This window comes from Nyctereutes procyonoides, unplaced genomic scaffold (genome assembly GCF_905146905.1).
Source record: "Nyctereutes procyonoides isolate TBG_1078 unplaced genomic scaffold, NYPRO_anot_genome, whole genome shotgun sequence".
Taxonomy (NCBI): Eukaryota; Metazoa; Chordata; class Mammalia; order Carnivora; family Canidae; genus Nyctereutes; species Nyctereutes procyonoides.
Window position 1 is genome coordinate 39,009,267 of NW_026575136.1, and position 21,447 is coordinate 39,030,713.

The 21,447-nt window shown below is 39.9% G+C and overlaps 1 protein-coding gene across 5 annotated transcripts in view; it reads left to right on the forward strand.

Annotated features, from left to right (window-relative positions):
* ATP9B (ATPase phospholipid transporting 9B (putative)) overlaps positions 1-21,447 on the forward strand; it is a 242,290-nt gene that overhangs the window by 98,581 nt on the left and 122,262 nt on the right. For 4 of the 5 annotated variants that reach the window (XM_055302881.1, XM_055302883.1, XM_055302882.1 and 1 more), the window contains 2 exons: positions 8,128-8,208; positions 20,391-20,466. In XM_055302881.1, the coding sequence (XP_055158856.1) occupies positions 8,128-8,208; positions 20,391-20,466 (157 nt within the window). The remainder of the gene's footprint in view (positions 1-8,127; positions 8,209-20,390; positions 20,467-21,447) is intronic. The other variant, XM_055302885.1, reaches the window with a different exon arrangement.

Consider the following 21,447-nt stretch of genomic DNA (forward strand, 5'->3'; position numbering starts at 1 on the left):
GTGCCATTATTCAGTCATTTGATGTCTAATATACTAGATGAAATGCATTCCTCTGAATGTTCATGTGTGTGTAGAAATGAGGATTGTTGCTAGTATTGTTCTTTATTTCCATGTATCAAAAGGTAGTCTTTTATAGGAGAACTTCATTTTTTGAAAAATACTTGTGACAGGGTAATATTTAAATGATGAAGGGGTTTTGGACCTGCCTTATTCCAGGAGTCATTTGGCTGCTTATTAAACATTCTTGTTGTATTTCCCTAAGTCCACAATTATTACACAATGTGTTCTTTCTGGGTAAACCAGCTTGACATAATTAACTTGAAAATGACTTTTTATTAGTTAATGTATACTCTAAACTGCAATAGCAGACCTGCTGTGGTGGGCTGCTGTGTTCACGCTTTATCCAGTGTAGTATCCCTGTTCTCTAAAAAATGGAAAACTCATCAGTGTTTTCCAGACCCTGATGAAGGTGTGTGAATAAGCTTTCCCAAGTTAAACCTACTCTCAAAGCATTTGTAGGGCAGAAATGAGGATGATATCTCCTGCCCCTTTGGTGGTTCTCTGCTGTCAAGGGCCACCCTCAGTGTCACAGGTGGAAGTGGCAAGTGCCATGTGGTCAGTGGCCTCTGCACCCTAGAGTCAGACTTAATGGGTGTATGTTGACCTCAGTAATTTTAAGGATGTTTCCCATAGAGGGCCATTTTGATCATATCCTGAGAGCAATTTTTGGAGTTTCAGTCATGAATCTAAGCCTTTCCTCTGATGTTGGAAGGACCTTATTCCATATATTAAATCCCTTTCTGCTCCTGAGATCTGTTTCCTGAACTGTTGCAGCACAAATTAAGTGAGAAGTTTTTCTCTTCCCCCGACCACCCAGTGGTGGGTGGTCTGAGGCCGAGAGGGCAGCTGTGGCATCATTGACAGGTGACTCTCTCACCTGTGTCCCATGTGACTGCCTCCCCACAGTGCGTGTCGTCATGCTCTACCCCAGTAGGCCAGGGAGAATGCTGAAGGCTGCGTTCAGTGGGTGGGGGATCATGTTCCCCTGGAAGGCCTGGGAGTCCTGTCTTTAACAGGAGCTGGGGAGGATGGTGGGAAGTGTCCCTGCCATGTCATCTCTTTTTGTTTTCTGGTGAGTGTCTTTGATTTCTTCTCATACTTCTGAGTGGTACGCACTAAAATTTTTCAGTTAGTTCTTCTGGAGGATTTTGCTGCCCTCAGAGTAGGATGCTCCCTTTGGGGTTGTTAGGGCTACCACTTTTATTAGAATCCATTCTTTCACACTTGTTCTTACCATAACTCTAAGCCACTTGAAGATTTGTTTGCTCCCCACTCACCTAAAGTGGGAAATGAATGAAATGTAAACAGTGAAATAGATGTTTTCTAGAGATGAAAGAAGCCATATCATTTTTAGATGGCTGCTTGTTTTCTGTGAAAGAATATTTTCTCTAAGTGATAGAGCATGATACAACAGCCCACAAGTCAGGGCTCCCACAAACAGAGGAGATCTGATGAGGCTGGTTAAATTGGGTTTTTCAGGAATAGAAGAGAATAAATACAAATCTCTAAGATATTTTAAGAGATGTGAGAGGATATTACAGTCCGAACAGAAGCTATGAAAAAAGATCATGTGTAAAGTAGACCTCTTAGAAAGACATGAGTGCTGAAATAAAAACACGTAAATGGGACTGGAGGATGGATTGTTTTGCGTCTCTGAGAACCCAGGCAGAGATGGGAAGGAGGCACGGATGACCACCATTTCTAGCTCAGTCCTTAATACTGCCCCTAATTATTGTGTGTGTTTCAACCTGTATTGAGGTAAAATTGGGAGACAGTAAATTGCACATAATTACTGTACACCTCAGTACATCTGTGCAACCATCACCACAGATAAGAGCAAGACTGTAGCCTTTGTTACGTGTCTGTGGCTACCTGTGGTCCTCTCCCAGTGCCCAGTGCTTTCACTCTTCTCAGCACTCCTCTGGCTCCTCATACACTCACACTTCTCCTGTCAAGGGATAATTCTTCAAACACTTTGGCCTAACACTGCTGTTCAGAAACCTTGGCCCATAGTCCCCTTGCCCTCTCTCCTTCCTGACCCTCCCTCACAGGCTGTCTCCTTGTCCATGGCCCACAGCTCTGGTGTCTCAGATGTTTCTTTCCCGGTTTTAGGTTAGCTGAATACGTTTGGAATTAGTTTTACTCTATTGCCTTTTAAGCTGCACTGCTTTGCATTTCCTTCATAGTTGCTAGAGATCATAATACAAATTTCACTAAAAGTATACTGTGAAAGTTACAGTTGTGTCACTTGACATAAAATGTAAGACCCTTGTCATTGTATAGGTCCATTTACCCTACCTGTCCTTTATGCTGGAAGCAAATTGTGCCTTTTCTGTATGTGTCTATGTTTATATGCATTCATATACTTTTTTATATGCATTATATTTGTATATGAACTGTTCCAATGTTTTTATATGTATTTTAAGGAAAAATTAAGTAGAAAACAAGATTTTTGTTTTTCTTTTGTTCTTTATTATTTTTGTTCCTCACCACCACTTCCTAAAGACTGAATTTATCCCAGAGAACATTTCCCTTCAGCCTAAAGAATTTCTGTTAACATTTCTCGTAACATATATCTGGTAATAGTGAATTCTCATTTTTGTTTATCTGAAAATATCTTTATTTCATCTGTTTTTTGAAGGATATTTTTGCTGAATATTGAATTCTTGGATGACTGTGTTTCCTCCATAGCACTCTAAATACTTTGTCCCACTGTCTCCTGCTTCAGTTATTTCTAGTGAGTAATCAGTGTTGTTCTGCTAGTTGTTCCCTGTGTGTAATATGTCATTTTTCTCTAAGTAGTTTTGAGACTTTTCTCTTTGATTTTTTTTTTTTTAAGCAATGTGACTTTGGGTTTTTTTATTTTAATTTTATTTATCGGTCTAGGGGTTTTCTAGGCTTCATAAATCTGTCTGGGCTGTCAGTATATTTTGCATATTTTTAGTCCTTATTTCTTCAAATAGTTTTCCTTCCCCATTCTTTCTCCACTCCCTCTAGGAGCCCAACTATAAAATATTACAACTCTTGACACCCTGTCAGTGGCACTGCAGCCTATCCTTTCCTACAGCTTCTTTCTTTGTGTCTTCAGATTCATTATTTCTCTTGCTCTCTCTTCAAGTTTACCGACTCTATTCTGTCATCTCCAATCTACTGTTAAGTCCATCCAATAAATTTCTTTCAGATATTGTATTTTTTTTAATTCTAGAATTTCCATTTGGTTCTTTTTCCTTAAATAAATATTTTTTCTGTTCTGTGGTTTCCCATTGTTTATCTTTAGGAGAATGTTTTCCTTTAAGTCTTTGAGACATTAAAATTGCTTTGAAATTTCATCTCTTTATTCTGATATTTGGTCATCTCAAAATTAGTCTTTATTGCTTGACTTCTTTCTCAAATATAGATCTTGTGCTATGATGTCTTCATATGTCTAGAGGTTTGGATTGTGTCTTCAACATTTTTTTTTCAAAGATTTTATCTATTCATGAGAGAGACACAGAGAGATAGGGAGAGAGAGAGAGAGGCAGAGACACAGGCAGAGGGAGAAGCAGGCTCCATGCAGGGAGCCTGACATGGGACTCGATCCCCGGTCTCCAGGATCATGCCCTGGGCTGAAGGCCGTGCCAAACCACTGAGCCACCTGGGCTGCCCCAACATTTCTAATGACACATTGTAGAGACTGGATTGGCTTATGTTCTTCTGAAGAGGACTGTTTTGTGTTTGGTTTTGTCCTACTTAGTATTTCACTCAGCTGAGTCGAACTCTGAGCTCTTTCTTCCCTGCCATTGGGGAGCTGCTGCAGTCTTTTTTCACTTCTCTCAGCTGGGCTGCTAGAAACCCACCCTGCACATGGGTTGTGTGGGGTCAGGGTAAGAGGATGCCAGAATTAGGGCCCCTCTGGGACACTCTCCACCTCTCCTGTTGCTGTGGTTATCCTCATCTGTGGCCTCTGGGTCTTCATGACTGCATGTCCACGATTTCCTAAGTGTGGCAGCCACGCTAAAACATTTGTTCCAAGGCAAAACCAAAATAAAACAGATAACAAAAAATGAAAATGAGAAGAATAAAAATGGTAAACTCTCTGTTTTGAGGGACTTTCAAGACCACTCCCAGTTTTAATAATTCCCTAGGAGGACACCCAGGATGCAGCACATAGTCCTCCTCGTGACCATGATTTATTCCAGCGATGGGACACAGGGTACAGACAGCCGAGTGAAAGGCACTGGGGTAAATCTGGAGAGAGCAAGGCTTGAGGCTCCAGAGCTTCTCCCTGCAGACTCCCCCAGGATGCACTACATACCCCAAGCAGCATGTTGTGAGAATACATGTGAAATGGTGCCTAGCAGGGCAGCACAGGAGAGACTCATGGAGGCATTCCTCTGTCTGGCACATACCAAAATGCCAGACTCCCAGAAGGAAGCAGGTGTTCGGTATAAACCACACTGCCTGACTACATTCTGCAGGCACAGCGAGTCTTTCTTATCTGGGAATGGTGGCGACCCTCCTGAAATCCGTATTTCCAGACCCCACCCAATGGCCAGCCTTGCTTGTGAGCAGGCCTTTCTCAAGTCTGCATTCATGTTTCTACATGGCCCCCTCCCTTGGCCAGGTGTCTTTCAGGAGAAGTGCTAGGGGTATTGTTGTGGGATGTCACTCAGCCAGCTGAGACCAGTGTGCACACCTGGTGCCAGGTCTACACTTTAAATTCACCATTCACCATTCACCACAGCATCCAAGTGAGAAATCCTAGCTGCCAGATGTGTTCTATGCCCTGCAACCCCTTTGAATCTCAAATGCCAATCACTGGCAATAGGAGGGTTTCTTGCAGGACTGGAGAGCCTGCCAGCAGTTGTAAGGAGCACAGGTGACCTCCATCCTCTGCTCCTCCCTGGTATTGGTGCCTGTCTTGTGCCCTCAGGAGTCCTTGCATGGTCTGCCCAGACTTTCAGCTGGAAGGGTTTTATGCACGAGGCACAAAGTATCTGGGGTGCCTGATGGACTCTTGTTGGTTGACCTGGTTTGGGTTCAAATCATGATCTCAGAGTTGGGGATCAAACCCCAGGTCAGTCTCCACGCTCAGCATGGAGTCTGCTTGGGATTCTCTGTCTGCCTCTCCTCTCCCTACCCGCCCACCCCAGGCTGTGTATGCACGTGCCTGCTCTCTCATATAAATAAATCTTTAAAAAAAAAAAAAAGGACAGAGCATTTTTTTACAGGATTTTTTTTTCCTAGAGAGGTAGAGAGGGTATGTACATGGGGTGGAGAGGGAGGGGCAGAGGGAGAAGGAGAGAGAGAATCTTAAGCTCAACATGGGGCCCTGAGATTATGACCCAACCAAAATCAAGAGTCAGGCACTCAACAGACTGAACCATCCAGGAAAATATTTTTATACAACTTAATCCTGAAGATGCATCATGTTTGGGAAATGGTCAAGAGGAAATCTGAATCTTCAAACCATTTCAGAATGGCTTTACATAGCCCCACCCCCACCAACACTTGGGTCCCCATCATTTATCTGGGAAATGGCCCAAAAGAGATCATTTCCCTTCTGGGGCAGTAGCACCTAGTAGTCAAACTTCCTCACTCCAAGCTGCTTATATTGGGGGGGGGGGTGAGAGGGAAGTGGGGTTAGGCTCGTGGTCCACTGTTGTAAACTGCAGCTGGTCTGGAATGCCAGCAACAGCAATGAGACCCTCCTGAGACAGAAGGGGCTTTGGAAGGGAAGGGTCACCAGGGGGGCCTCCCTCTTGAAGCTTTGGTCACATGTTGCATCTTGATTTCACGAGGCCCAACAGAGCATGGGCCCCTGATCGTGGGTAGCTCAAATGACCCAGATGGCCCAGCCAGCATCCAGGTTGTTTTAATGGTTAATGTCCCTCCAAGGGGTCTGAATTCTTGCACCCTTTGCAGGTCCAAGCTCTGTTGGTGATCCTGTTCCTGCATTCAGCTTGGGCTGATCGTGCCATGGTTGACAGCCCTGGCAGACCGCGTCGGGGCGCGCGTTAGAGTCAGGTGCAGGCATTTGGGGTCTGTGAGTCCAGGGTTCCAAATGATGTGACTTACAGGCCATGCCTTGAGAGCTGTGCCGCAGATGCCTCTTCGGCCCTGCTCCAGGAGAGCCTGAGGGCACAGCGGAGACAGGGAGAGCCTGTCTCTCAGGACAAATCAGGAAGCCCAATCTGTTCACATGCCAAGTTGGTTCGCCTTCCGCAGCTTTCACCTTGCTGTGCAGTGAGCTTGAGTCTGCCGTGTACTTGTTTGAGTGGCTAGTTATCTCTTGTTCCATTAATTTTTTTAGTAGTCACTAGATTGTATCAAACCTGCATTTGTGTTATAGAATTTACCTTAAACTTAGAATCTCACTTTTCAGTTGAGCCTCTTGTTACCTTCAGGGGTATTTGATGCCTGTTGTTAATGTGTAGATTATTAGTGAAATAGAAAAGGAATACTAGTTTGCCTTCAGAGGCCTGCAAAGAGACTAGGAATGTGAGCAGCTTGGAGGCTGGGGCACTTCTGGCTTCAGCGTCCTGGGGGCACAGTGGCCTGGAGTTCTTTACCCTCATATTGACATGGATCTTGTTTAAATTTCAGGCCTGTAGTAAGGACAGAACTTTCTTAAACTTCTGTGTAGAGTTGTACTTATCCAGCTTTCTGAGTGCCAACTAAGAAAATATATATATATCATATACATATATATATTTATATATAAAATATATTTTATAAAACATTACTATATATTTTGAATATATTTTAGAATATATTTTTAAAACAACTGAAATACCAAGAACTTAAAGAGTTTTAATAGTTTACTCTGAAAGACTCCAGGATAAGTAATCTCCATTCATGGCTATAACTCACCTACTTAGACTGTTATTTGTGTCCATGTTAATCAATTTGGAAAATATACAATACCATATTTAGATTATAACAAATTTGATAGGTCACTCTCACATCCACATGATCATTTGCATACTCCATGTGTGAACTCAGGTATGCTTCCTACCTGTGTGGTTTGGAGTTTTGTCTCCTAATATCACTTACATCCTGGTCACTTTGGGATGTATGGGATTACCATGCAGAAGATGTGAAGTCGCTCTCCCTCGGGCTGTCTAGGGGACAGTACAGTCAGGATCCCATGTGGGTGTTGATGTTAAAATCCACACAGACAAGGAACTAACTTTTCAGTATTGTAAATCCCTGATGATCTCCTGGTAAAAATAATCATGTACCATTAAAAATTAAAATTTGTTATCAGTACATTTTTACTTATAACATTTTAATAAAATTACATAGCGTTTTAAAAATTAAATTTCTAAATCAGCAGATGTACTTTTATAAGTTATCTTAAAATAAGGTGCTTAAATGTCATCTCTGGAGACTTGCTGTTTAAGCATATATATACATGTCGCCTGTGAATGGAGTGACCTAAACCACTTTTTTCCTACTTCAAAACTAGTTCCGGAAAGTCGCTGTGATATGTGAATAGTTAAAGCCTTCCCATGTAATTTTATAAATATAGATCATGGGGATGTGGTTCAGGCACATGGAGAAAGGCAATAGGTTCATGCCTTTAAGTAAGTCAGTTGTTTATAGCAAATGCAGTAGCTATTAGAAGAAAAGCATGTGAGTAGGAATTTGGTAAATTGTCTTACAGAACTTTTGTGGAATTGTGAAGATTAATTACTTAAATCCCACTAAGTTCTTGGGTACCCATGTAACTTCCAAATATTCATACACAGTATGACAAAACTCCATGAAGTATATCTCCACCTTTAAACTTGGAATCTGAGGCAGCCCCAGGCAACATGCAGTTTGTATTTCCCAAGCACTCAACACACACTTGTCATTAAGCAGCAATCTGTTAGAACCAAGAAAAATTGCCACACCTCTCTTGAGCGTAAACATTTTTTCCCTTAGTTATCTTCCATCCTAATCCATAGTGTTGGCACACAAAATATAGGAAAACCAACTGTCACTTTTGATAAATAATATTTGAAAAATATTAGTTGGTGATTGAAAAATTTCCAATTTATCTGATTATAATATAATTAATCCAGATATTTTGTATTCCAGGATCTTTTTTCAATCAGTGCTTATGTTTATGCTCAGAAACCACAGCTGGATATTCATAGTTTTGAAGGCACATTTACCAGGGTAAGTTAAATCTTTTGTTAAATACATATATATTCATTGTGTGTTTAAATTAAAAACTGGAAAACTGAAATTTGAAAGAATGCTTAAAGAATAAAACAAGATTTGAACTGAAAAGGGAAAGCCTAGAGAATGTTTCAAGTTCTTAAATTTTCCTGCATCTAGTCTCTCTGTGGGATATGCTCATCAGTACAGTGTTTTTGTTTAGCATATTTACTCTGGAGAAAGACCCTTCCCCCTGAAAATTGTAGGCGTCAAGATGAAGTAATTTCACTATGTCAGTTTGAGTTTGGATATTAGTTAACATACTATGATATGTATATTGTTTCCTGATTTATATTAACCAGATGACTGTGCTCACATGTGCACTTCAATTTGACATTCTTCACATTATCATGGTGTTTTGCTATAGCTTGAAGTCCCTTCTCCCCAATGACTCCTGATTGGATTTGGAGGACTCAGTAACTTCTGATTTTAGCAGCTTATACAGATATTATAAACTCTTCATAATACTTGGGGGGGGTTAGGTACAACTGTAGTTTACTTTTAATTGCTACAGTTATTTTAAAAAGGTTTATTTTGGTGTGACCTTCTTCATTTCACTCTTGTTCACATACCAGGATTGGTGAGCAGTTGTCATCATTTGAGAAAGCATTTACAAAGTGCCAGATAATGAGCAAATTACGGGAATGCAAAAATGAAGATGCCTATTGAGGAGATGGTCATTGCTTTGTTACTTTATTTTTAAGGGTGCTTTAGTAAAAGTATATTCAGGATGTTCATGACAACAGATGAGGAAGATGAGGAACTGTAAATAATTTCTGGAGAAAACTCAAATCTTTTTGTGTTTTTGCAAAAATATTTATGAAAAAAGCATCTTCTAATTAAAGACAACTTAGCATATTCGAGAAAAAGCCTTAACCAAAGAGCTTCCTTAGTTGCATAAGTTAAGAGTTATTAATTTAGCCACTGTTAATATTTTGGAATATTATTTGCTTTCTTCCTTTCTGTTTTACAGATTTATATTTCTTGTCATTTGCTAAGAGTTGTGAAGGTCTGCTAGACAATGTGTGGAATCACACTGAAGTCAGTGCGAGTGAGTGAGAATATGGCTGAACACAGCCAGGCTGCAAAGCGCAGTTTACATAGTGCGTGACTGAGCATGTGACTGCATAATTTATGTGTATGGCCGAGCATGTGTGACTCTGAGATTGTGTGTGTGATCGAGCATGTGAGAAGGCATGTGTGACTTAAGCGTGTGTGACTTGAGTGTGTGTGACCAACCATGCATGACTGAGACCAAGTGTGTGAGACTGTGTGTGTGACTTGGGTGTGTGTGACTGAGAGTGAGCATGTGAGCACTGTACATGTGACTTGGGCATGTGTAACTGAGATTGTGAATGTGACCGAGCGTGTGTGACTTGGGTGTGTGTGACTGAGATTGTGTATGTGGCTTGGGTGTGTGGGAGTGAGCGTGTATGACTGAAACTGAGCATGTGAGTACCGTACATATGTGACTTGGGTGTGTGTGACTGAGATTGTGTGTCACTTGGGCATGTGTGACCTGAGTGTCTATAACCCACTGTGTGTGACTGAGCATGTATGACTGAGACTGAGCATGTGAGCACTGTACATGTGTGACCAGGCATGTGTGTCTTGGATATGTGTGATGGAGATTGTGTGTGTGACTGAGCTTGTGTGACTACATATATAAGCATGTGACATTGAGTGTAAAAGACTGTGTGTGTGATCTGACACGTGACTGTAGACTGAATGAGCATGTAGGTGTGGGGGAAGGGGATATGGAGAAGGGTAGCCAGGTTCCATCCTGAAGATCTTGTCAGAAGAAGGAAGAAGCTATTTAAGAATTTTTAGCTTAGAAGAGAGATGATGGCACTGGTGTCTGTAAGAGTCGCCTAGACCTCTTCACTTAGGATGGAGGCAGCCACCTGAATCGGTTCATGTCCCCACAGCCTCCACAAACTGCTCAGGCCAGGTGCGGGAGTAGCCAGTGTGCCTGTAGATCATGCACACAGCACACGTGGGAGAGAGAAAATGTGCAAATTCCAATTTTCTGGAAGTGAGAAAAAGTATCCAAAATAGCACAGTCAGCTCTAGAGTCAGGACGGGGTATGAGGAATTTGTGTCGAGACTGTGGACCCGACTGGGGCTTCTGAATTTCCTGAGCTTGCACTTACCTCTTATGGGTTGCTGCACGTTCTTGATCGGTGCCTGGCCTTTCACCACCTCCAGTAGGTGTTTCTAATGAGATCTTATTTCGGTCCTTTTAAATACATAAATAGTGAGTTCTGGATTATTTAAGGAGAAAATTCTTTCGTGTATATCCTTCAAAAAGGAGGAAAGAAAAAAAACATGCTAAATAACTGATTTCATAACAGAAAAATGGAATTCATCAGTTTAAATACCAGAGTATTAAGTGAGCATTTAAAGAAATGACATCTGCTTATATTTCTTTTCTAGCATATGATCTACAAAGGAGAGAATACATACTTTATATCAGCCTAAGTAATTAAGTAAGGATCAGAGCAGATTAATTCAAGTGTCCTGTGGCAATACATGTGTTATGTATTTTGTTGCCTGAACAGAGTATAATTATGCACATTGTAAAAAATGTCTGCTTCTGCTTACCTTATAATGTGAGGATAACTTCAGCTGCTTGCTATACAACATTCCGAGTAATATAAATGATTCATATTAGTATTATTGTATAATTGATTTGCTTATTGTTCAGGACCTAGGAATTCTCCCTGACGTTTACAGTTTAAAACTGAGCTAGTTTTGAAATATTAGCAGTGTTCTTAGGCCTTTTACATCGTATTCCCATTTAATATTCTTTATAATGCACTTTCTGCTGTCATTTCTTTCTTTCTTTTTTTTTTTTATGATAGTCACAGAGAGAGAGAGGCAGAGACAGGCAGAGGGAGAAGCAGGCTCCATGCACCGGGAGCCCAATGTGGGATTTGATCCCGGGTCTCCAGGATCGCGCCCTGGGCCAAAGGCAGGCGCCAAACCGCTGCGCCACCCAGGGATCCCTCTGCTGTCATTTCTGCTGCAAACCATAGTACACTCATCATTGTTTGGGTCTTTTCCAATCAAAATACTCCCTTTCTAAAAAGCAGATGTCTATTGTTTGTTAAATTGAGTCCACTATTGAGAAAACAGCTTCAAGTGGTGACATTTTCCTTTATCCCTCCCAAAGCAAATTTCATCTTTGCAAACTGTGTGGCATTAGGAGAAGGAAACCCAGAGAGAAAGTTACTTAGAGATAATTTATTTCCCATCTTCCCAGTCTTTATTCTGTACTATATGAGATTGGTAAAAAGCTATCTTTTACAATAATTTTCTTGATATTAGAAAAAGTTTAATGTTTCCATCACTGTTACTACAGAATTGGAAAGAAACTGCATAGATACTGTGTGTTCTTCACATAATTGTGCTAGAAATAGAACGAATTCACATGATTAAATAGTTGTGCAAAAGTAGTGGGAGAACCAACTTAAGTTTCTAAGATGAAATTGTATAGAACCTTTTATTTGCAGCTTAGAAAGCCTTATATGTATGTATTTTTTTTAAGATTTTTTATTTATTATTTTAGAGAATAAGAGAGAGAGCATGATGGGGAGGGGAACAGAGGCAGAGGGAAAGAACTCAAGCAGACTCCTCACTGAGCAGAGCCAGATCTATGTGGGGAGTATGGGGCTTGATCTCATGACCCTGAGATGATGACCTGAACTGAAATCAAGACTTAGAGGCCTGGGACCCCTGGGTGGCTCAGCAGTTGAGCTTCTGCCTTTGGCTCAGGGCTTGATCCTGGTCTGGGGATCAAGACCCACATCGGACTTCCTGCAAGGAGCCTGCTTCTCCTTCTGCCTGTGTCTCTGCCTCTCTGTCTCTCATGAATAAATAAATAAAATCTTAAAAAAAAAAAGACTTAGACGCTTAATGGACTGAGCCACTAAGGTGCACCCCATGTATATTTTTTTAATGCAATATTTTCTTGGAGTTTGACACAGTGGGAACATACTTTACTAAAGTTAAATTCAATTCAATTTCTTTCCTCCTTCCCAAACTACTTTGATATCCTGTGATCTTAAAACGTATCCTGACAGCACATTATCAGTTACTAATAAAATACAGTTCTCCGTGGAGGTGGCAGTACACCTGGGAGACTCCGCACTCAGGATGGTGAAGGGTCTATTCCCTCCTAGAGACATACATGTGGTGTGCCAGAGCTTTCCTGTGTTAGCTCCAAGTAAAGGGCTTTGGCCTTTTGTAATTCTGTCTTCTTGAAACACTCCATAACGAGAACTGCAAAGAACACTGTACAGACATGATGTCACATTAAGGCAAAAAGTTTCCAGATTTTAGTTATGTTTGTGTTTGAACATAAACATTAAAATGTAAAGATAAAACTAGGGTTTGTGTTATTACTGTTGTGATAGTGATGTGTGGCTGTGCCTGAGATCTGTGTACAGTAGTTGTAACATACAGCTTATATGTGAGCTTTTATTTAATGAAAAATATCCAGTATAATAATAGTTTTAAAGAGAAATGAAATAGAAATGTTACCTTTATATAGATAATGTATTAGTTTTAAAATATCCACTAATACAGTTTTTTCTCCCATGAATATATGTACATTTGAAAAACATAACCCTCGTCCTTAGCAAAAGGTGAAGAGAGGATATTCTGTGATAGCCACTAAATAAATTGATGGGTTAATTTATAATTTATCTGTGATAATATTTTATGCTTTTTCAGGAATTCTGTGGTGTTAAGTTGCAGACTGAAAGATATAATTTTAGTTTGCTGTATGAAAAAATTAGAACATATAGTAGTTTAATGCAAATTTTAAGTTCTTTTATTTATATTAAAGTTAAATAGCTTAAAAATGAATTGATTAAAGGCATTCTTTACACTTATGATTTCATTCTTAAAAATATTCTTGTATTTTTTGAAATTTTTTCCATTTTGTTATGGTAAAATACACATAACATAAAATTTACCATCCTAGACATCTTTAAGTGTATAGTGCAGTGGCAGTAAATATGTTCAAAAATTTGTGCAGGAATCACCACCCACCTCCATACTGTTTTCATCTCATAAAACTGAAACTCTCCCCATTAAATACACACTCCCCATTTCTGCTCCCTGCAACCCTTGGCATGCACCATTCTCCTTTCTGTCTCTAAGATTTTTTTTAGCTAAGTACCTCGTATAACTAGAATTCTACAGTTGTTGTCTTACTGTCACTGGCTTGTTTTCCTCAGCACCGTGTCCCCAAGGACCATCTGTGTTGTAGCAGGTGCCACAAGTCCCTTCTTTTAAGACTCAGTAAAGCTCCGTTAGATGGATAGACCACATTTGCCCATCCATTCATCCGTCCATGGACATTGGGTTACTTCCATGTTGTAGCTGTTGTGAAGAATTCTGCTATGAACATGGATGTACAAGTATCTCCTCGAGACCCTCCTTTCCATCTTGAGGGTCCCCACCCAGAAGTGGAATTTCTGGATCTGATGGTAATTCCATTCAATGTTTTGAGGACCTGCCATACCGTTTTCCACAGTGGCTGCACATTTTATATTCCTACCGACAGTAGGTAGAAACAGGGGTCCCTTTTCTCCACAGCCTGTTTTCCGTTTTCCTGACCATCGCCATCATCCTGAGTGTGCAGTGGGACCTCATTGTGGTTTTGATGAGCAGTTCCCCAGTGATTAGTGATACTGAGCATTCTTTGATATCTTTTTTTTTTTTTTTTTTTTTGGTCATTTGTGTGTCTTTGGAGACACGTCGATTCAAGTCTTTTCCCCATTTTGGTGCTGGTGGTGAGTTTCAGGAGTTCTTTTTCTGTTCTGGGTGTTAATCCCTTGTCAGATATATGATTTGCAGTTATTGTCTCCTCTTCTGTGGTTGTCTTTTTACTCTGGATAATGTCTTTTGATGTACACGATTTTACAATTTCATGAAGTTCAGTTGGTCTGTTCTTTCTCTTGTTGCTTCTGCCTTTGGTGTCACATCCAAGACGTCATTGCCAAGTCCAGTGTCATGAAGCATTTGTCCTATGTTTTCTTCTACGAGTTTTGTTGTAAGTCTTATATTTAGGTCTTTGATTCATTTTGAGTTATTTTTACATGTGGTATTAGGAAAGGGTAACTTTATTGTTTTACGTGTGGATATCCAGTTTTCCCAGCATAATTTGTTGAAAGACTCTTTTCCCCTGGTGTACGGTCTTGGAACCCCCTCCTCAAAAACTATTTATAGGGATGCTTGGGTGGCTCAGTGGTTGAGGGCATCTGCCTTTGGCTCAGGGCGTGTTCCTGGAGTTCTGGGATTGAGTCCCTCATTGGGCCCCCTGCATGAAGCCTGCTTCTCCCTCTGCCTGTGTCTGTGCCTCTTTCTTTCTGTGTCTCTCATGAATAAATAAATAAAATATTTAAAAAATAACCTATTTGTATATGCAAGTATTTGTTTCTGGGCTTTTTATTTTATCCCATTGGTCTGTATGTTTGTCCTTATGCCAGCATCACACCATTCTGTTTACTGTAGCTTTGTACTAAGTTTTTTTTTAAGATTTTATTTATTTATTCATGAGAGACAGAGAGAGAAAGAGGCAGAGACACAGCCAGAGGAGAAGCAGGTTCCATGCAGGGAGCCTGACATGGGACTTGATCCCAGGTCTTAGCATCACGCCCTGAAGGTGGGGCTGAAGGTGGGGCTAAACCACTGAGCTACCCGGGCTGCCCTGTACTAAGTTTTTAAATCAAGAAATAGGATTCCTCCAGTTTTGTTCTTTTTTTTTTTTCCTCCCCTCCAAGATTGTTTTGGATTGTTTGGAGTCCCTTGGGATTCCATATGAATTTTAGGAGGGTTTTTCTATTTCTGCAGAAAATTTCATTGGGCTTTTGATAAAGGATTACATTGAATCTGTAGATCACTTTCGGGTAGTCTTGAAATTTTAAGTTTTAAGTCTTCCAATCCATGAACATGGAATGTGTTTCCATTTATGTCTTCTTTACTTTCTTTTAGAAGTTTTGTAGTTTTTATTGTACAAGTCTTTAAAGTTAATTCCTAAATATTTTATTATTTTTGAAGCTAGGTGGAATTGTTCTTATAATTTCCTTTTCAGATTGTTCACTGATAGTGTATAGAAATGCAACTGATTTTTTAAAGGTTTATTTATTTACTTTGGGGGGTTGCAGAGAGGGAGGGAGAGAGTTTTAAGCAGACTCCACACTGAGCTTGAGCCTGACTTGGAGCACGATTCCACAACACTGAGATCATGACCTAAGCCAAAACCAAGAGATGAGCACTTAACTGACTATGCCACCAGGTGTTTCTGAAATGCAACTGGTTTTTGTGTGTTGACTGTTTTGTCCTGCTACTTTGCTGAATTCTTTGTTAGGTCAGATAGTTTTCTTGTGGAATCTTTAGTGTTTTCTACAAGATCATATCTGCAAACCAGTAATTTTACTTATTCCTTCCCAATAACATAGCTTTTTTTTTCCTTTTCTTTTTCCTTTCATAATTACTCTAGCTAGAACTTCCAGTACTGTGTTTTAAGTCTAATAGATGTAGTGAAAGTGGACATCCTGACAAAAAAGGCTTCAGTCTTTCATCATCTGGTATGATGTTCATTGTGGGCTTTTCATGTATGGCTTTTATTGTGGTGATGTAGTTCCCTTCTCTTCCTAGTTTGTTGAATGCTTTTTTTTTTTATTATTTTCTTAATTACAAAAGGGTACTGAGTTTGTTTTTTCTGTTTCAGTTCAGATGATCCTGTGAATATTTTTGTTCATTCTGTTAACGTAATGCATTACATTGATTGGCTTACATGTTGAACCAACCTTGCATTCTGCTTGGTCATATGTATAATCTTTTTCATAGTTTGCTAAATTCTGTTTGCTAGTATTACAAGATTTTTTGCATCAGTGATCATAAAGGATTTTGATCTATAATTTATTTTTCTTTTCATGTCTGTGTCTGGCTTTAGTATCAGAGTTGTGCTGGGTTTATAGAATTTAATTTTTTTAATTAAAAAAATTAATTTAATTTTTTTGAATAGTTTAAGAAGAATTGATGTTAGTCTTTCTTTAAATTTTTGTAGATTTCATCCAGTGAAGTCATTGGATCCAGGGCTCTTCTCTGTCAGATTGGCTATTATTCAGTCTCTTAACTCAATATAGTTTTATTCAAATTTTCTGTTCTTCATGATCAGTCTTAGTAGGTTTTATGTTTCTAGAAATTCATCCATTTCGTTCCATTTCTTGATGCACAGGTGCTCATGTATTCTCTTATAATCTTATTTCTGTAGCATTGTGGTAATTTTCCCACCTTGGTTTCTGATTTTAGTAATTTGATTATTTTTTTTCATAGTCCACCTTGCTAAAGGTTTGCCAATTTTGTTGGTGTTTTCAGAGGGCCAACTTTTGCATTCATTCACTTTTACAATTCTTTTATGTTCTTTATTTCATTTGTCTTTGCTCTAAACTTTATTTTTTCCTTCTTTCAATTAGCTTTGGGTTCGTTTATTCCTCTTTTTGTGGTTCCATAGTTGTAAAGTTAGGTAATTGAGTTGAGATCTTTCCTCTTTTTTAACATAAGCATTTGTTTTTATAAATTTCCCCCTTAGCACTGCTTATGTTGCACCTCATAAGTTTTCATAAATTGTGCTTTCATTATCATTTGTTCTAAGCATACCTTGATTTCCTTTGTGATTTCTTCATAATCCATTGCTTATTTAAAAGTGTTGTTTAATTTCCAATTTTGTGGATTTTCTGTTACTAATTTCTAACTTTATCTCATTGTGGTTGGAGTAGATACTTTGTATGATGATCTGTTGGGATCTGTCCTAGAAAATGTTTCATGTACCCTTGAGAAGAATGTGTATGTTGTTTTTGGGTGGAGTGTTCTGTATATTAGATCTAGTTGGTTTATTTTGCTAAGTTTTCTCTTCTATCTGGTTGCTGTAGCTATAATTGTGAGTGGAGTATTAAGGTCTCTAAGTATTACTTATTGAGCTATTTCTTCCTTAGATTTTGTCAGTTTTTGTTTCAAATATTTTTATAGATTTTCATTAGATTCACAGTTGTTTATAATAATATCTTCCTGCCTTATTGAACACTTAATTTATAATGTCTCTTATAACCTTCTTTGGCTTAACATTTAATTTGCCTGATACTATAGCCAGACCCGCTCACTTTTGCTTAGTATTTTCATGGAATATCTCATCCCATACTTGCACTTGCAACCTCTTTGTGTCTTTGGATATGAAGTGAGTCTCAGCATATAGACAGGATATAGTTGCATCATGTTTTTATCCATTATGCCAATTTCTGTCTTGACTGTTGACTGTTGAGTTTAATCCATTGTTATTTGAAGTAATTACCAAAAAAGAGGGACTTAACTTCTGTCATTGTTCAATTTTTCCGTGTCCCTTATGGGTTTTTTTGTTGTTGTTCCTCGTTTCTTACATTACTGTCTTCTATTGTGTTTAGTTGGTTTTTGTAGTGAAATGTTAAAATTTCTTACTTTTGTGTATATTTTATAGTTGTTATCTTTGTGGTTACCATGTGGATCATGCTTAACATTCTAAAGATGTAACACTAATTTGAATTTATACCAACTTAAGTTCAATAACATACAAATGCTCTGCTCCTTTATAGCTCTATCCCCACCCCTTTTGTTTGCTGATGTCACACAATTACATCTTTATACGTTCTGTGCTTAAAAATGTAAACGAATAATTCTTTTAAATACACCAGCCTCTTCAGTAATGTAGAAAACAAGGCTTGGAGTTACAAACCAAAGTTACAACAACACTAGCTTTTATGTATTGGTGTTTTAAATCATGTAGAGAACAAAAAGTACAGTTACAAACCATTGTTACGATAATATTTGATTTTATAATTGCCTGTATGCTTATTGTTATGGAGATCTTTATTTCCCTATGTAATTTCAAGTTGCTATATCCTCTTCTTTCACCTGCAAGATGCCCATGAACAGTTCACACAGGAAGGGTCTAGTGGTCACATACTCTCTTAGCTTTTGTTTGTCTGAGAATGTCTTGATTTTACCCTGATTTTTGAAGGACAGTTTTGCTAGATTTAGGATTCTTGTCTGACATGGGGTTTCTTTTGTTTGTTTTTGAGCACTTTGAATATATCAGCACACTGCCGTATGGCCTCCAGTATTTCTAATGAAAAACCTGCACATAGTCTTATTGGGGATTCCTTGTTTGTGATGATTTGCTTCCTCCTTATTGCTTTCAAGATTCCTTTTGTCTTTTTTTCTTTTTACGATTTATTCATTTATATTAGAAACAGAGCATGCGGTGGGGAGGAGCGGAGGGAGAAGGAGAAACTCTCAAGCAGACTCTGCACCAAGTGTGGAGTCTCACTCAGGGCTTAGTCTCATGACTCAGATCATGACCCAAGCCAAAACCAAGAGTCAGATGCTTAATTGACTGAGCTATCTGGGTGCCCCTGCCTTTGTCTTTTAAAACTTATATTATAATGTATCTCTATATGGGTCTCTTTGAGCTCATCTTACCTGGATTTGGCTCAGCTTCTTCAGTGTTTACGTGCACGTCTTTCATCAGATTTGGGGTATTTTCATTACTCCTTCACATATTCTCTCTGCCCTTTTCACTCTGTCCTCCCCATTCTGGGACTCCCACAGTGCATTTCTTGATTTGTACCATGGTGTCCTGCACTCCCTCAGACCCTTTTAATTTTCCTCCATCTGTTTTCATTCTGTTTCCCAGACTTGGTCATTTTCATTGTTCTGTTTTTCAGGTTTGCTGATTCTTCTGTATGGTCAGATCTGCCTTGAATCTCTTTAGGGAAACTTTCATTTCAGTCATATGTTTCAGCTTTGAACAACTTCTGGTTTCTGTTTAGCTTTTCTGTCTCTGTATTCATATTTATGTTTTGTTCATATATTGCTTTCTTGGCTTTCTCCACATCTTCATTTCATTCAGTATCCTTAATACTTCTCATTTAGAGTCTTTGTGTAGTGTATCTGACATTAGGTCTTCTTCAAGGGTAGTTTCTGTTGATTTATAATTTTCCTTTAAATGGGCCACAGTTTTTTGAATGTTTTTAATGCCCCCGCCTTTTTTTTTTTTTTTGAACACTGGTGGTGATTTTTTTTTTTAAATATAATATGGTAACTCTAGAAGTCAATTCTCCGCCTTCCTCAGGGTTTCAGTTATTATATTTATTTGCTTATTTTTTATTATTGTAGACTGTCTCCATGCTGGGTACATTTAATATCTTTTCAGGTCTTTTCTAAGCTTTTTGGGGATATGCATGGTAATTTTTTCCAAATATGTAGTTGCTTTAGAATGTTCTAGTGGGGATCCCTGGGTGGCGCAGCAGTTTAGCGCCTGCCTTTGGCCCAGGGCGCGATCCTGGAGACCTGGGATCGAATCCCACGTTGGGCTCCCGGTGCATGGAGTCTGCTTCTCCCTCTGCCTATGTCTCTGCCCCTCTCTCTCTCTCTCTCTCTGTGTGTGTATGACTATCATAAATAAGTAAAAATTAAAAAAAAAAAGAATATTCTAGTGTTTAATGGCTAGCTCCCAAAAGGCGCTTTGGGGGTCACGTGTCCTCTCAGTGCCCTTGCAGTCACACAAGCTGGAGCCAGAGGGGTGACAGCAGTGGCAGCAGCCTCTGTATTTGCACCTGTGTGGTCAGAGCAGAGACTCTGCTCTTGGAAGGACAGGGTCCTTTCTGCCAACCTGGCATCAGCAGGCGGCTCCTGAAACACGTGCACAGCTGCCTGCCGCAGGGCTGGGTAGCTGCCCCTTGTGCTCCAAGCTAGAATAGACCAGAATTGACTCCTTCTCCTGGACAGTTGAAAGCCTTCAGCAGACTCCACTGTCCCAAAATAGTCCTGTCAGCCAGGTTCTGCCCCTACATTGGTTGCTGGAGTTGGGGAAGAGTCCTGGCGCTCCCTACGCTGCCTTTGTCCCAAAATCCTCTGTCTAAATTCCCTTGTTTCCCACCTTTATTATGCAATGCTATTTCACTGCTCACTAATGGATTCCATCTTGTTTTTACCCCTGTAGATGTCTGTAGTAAAAAAACAAACAAACAAAAAACAAAAACTTGCTAACTTGCCATTTTTCCTCTTTTTTTTTTTTTTTTTTCTCTGAATAGGAAGACTGTGACCCTCCCATTCATGAGAGTCTCAGCATAGAAAATACACTGTGGGCAAGCACCATTGTTGCATCAGGTATGAGACAAGTTCCCTTGTTAGCATCAGCTCACACATAGACGTACTGCTTTGTGTAATGGAGGGACTGTGTGATGTCCCCACACAGGAGACCTTATTGATCATACACTATAGTTGGTGGGTGTGGGGCAGGCCCTGAGGGTTTGTGTCCTAGACAAGCTCTGGCTATGGCCTCTGTGCTGCCTACCACACTACACTCCAAGGGGCAAGGCCAGCACAGTCATGGTGGTGCACCCTTCATGGAGCAGAGCAGGGGCATTTTGCTGGTTTTGACGCTTTTCTTGGCAAACTTGTCTGTGTTCCTTACTGAGAGGTGGTGTAGCAGAACTGGGGAAGCCAGTGGTGGTATTTGAGGGATCTTTCCACTCATCACTCACCCAGTAGAATTTGTAAGACATCTCTGGGTGGGTTGTGTGTCCGGGAGAAAAGTATTAGATGAGGCCATGGGCCTTGGGAGGTATTTCATGTTGGGCCTTAGGGGCCCAGGGTAAAGCTTCTTAATTTTCTTCTGAGTGAAATTGGAGGATGTTGGAGTATTCTGGTGGCTGAACAGGGAGATCAGCTAAATTTACATCTTGGAAAGTCAATTTCTTTGGGAGTTATTGAAATCTAAATGATTATCAGCTTTTCAGAAAGTAGCTGACTTGCTGATGGTAACCAGGAGTCACTTCTAGCAGCAGGGAGCATGAAGGTTGTTGGTGGGGGAGGAAGGCCAGGGAGCATTCAGGATAGGGCTGTCTGTCTCTCAGTTTGTGGCCCAACACCGGCAGCCCTTCTGTCTTGGAGCTCAGTTGCCCTTACAGGGCTTAAGAATCTGTCTGCAGATCAGACACTGCTGATGCAACGTTGAGCAGAGTCCTTATGGGTCCCGTCCTAGGGAGCTCACAGGCAGGGATGACTGTAATAAGGAGAGGCAGGTACTTTAAGCTATAGGTGCCCCATAAACAAGCCCATATCCTTACCTGGTCATAGTTAGAGGAA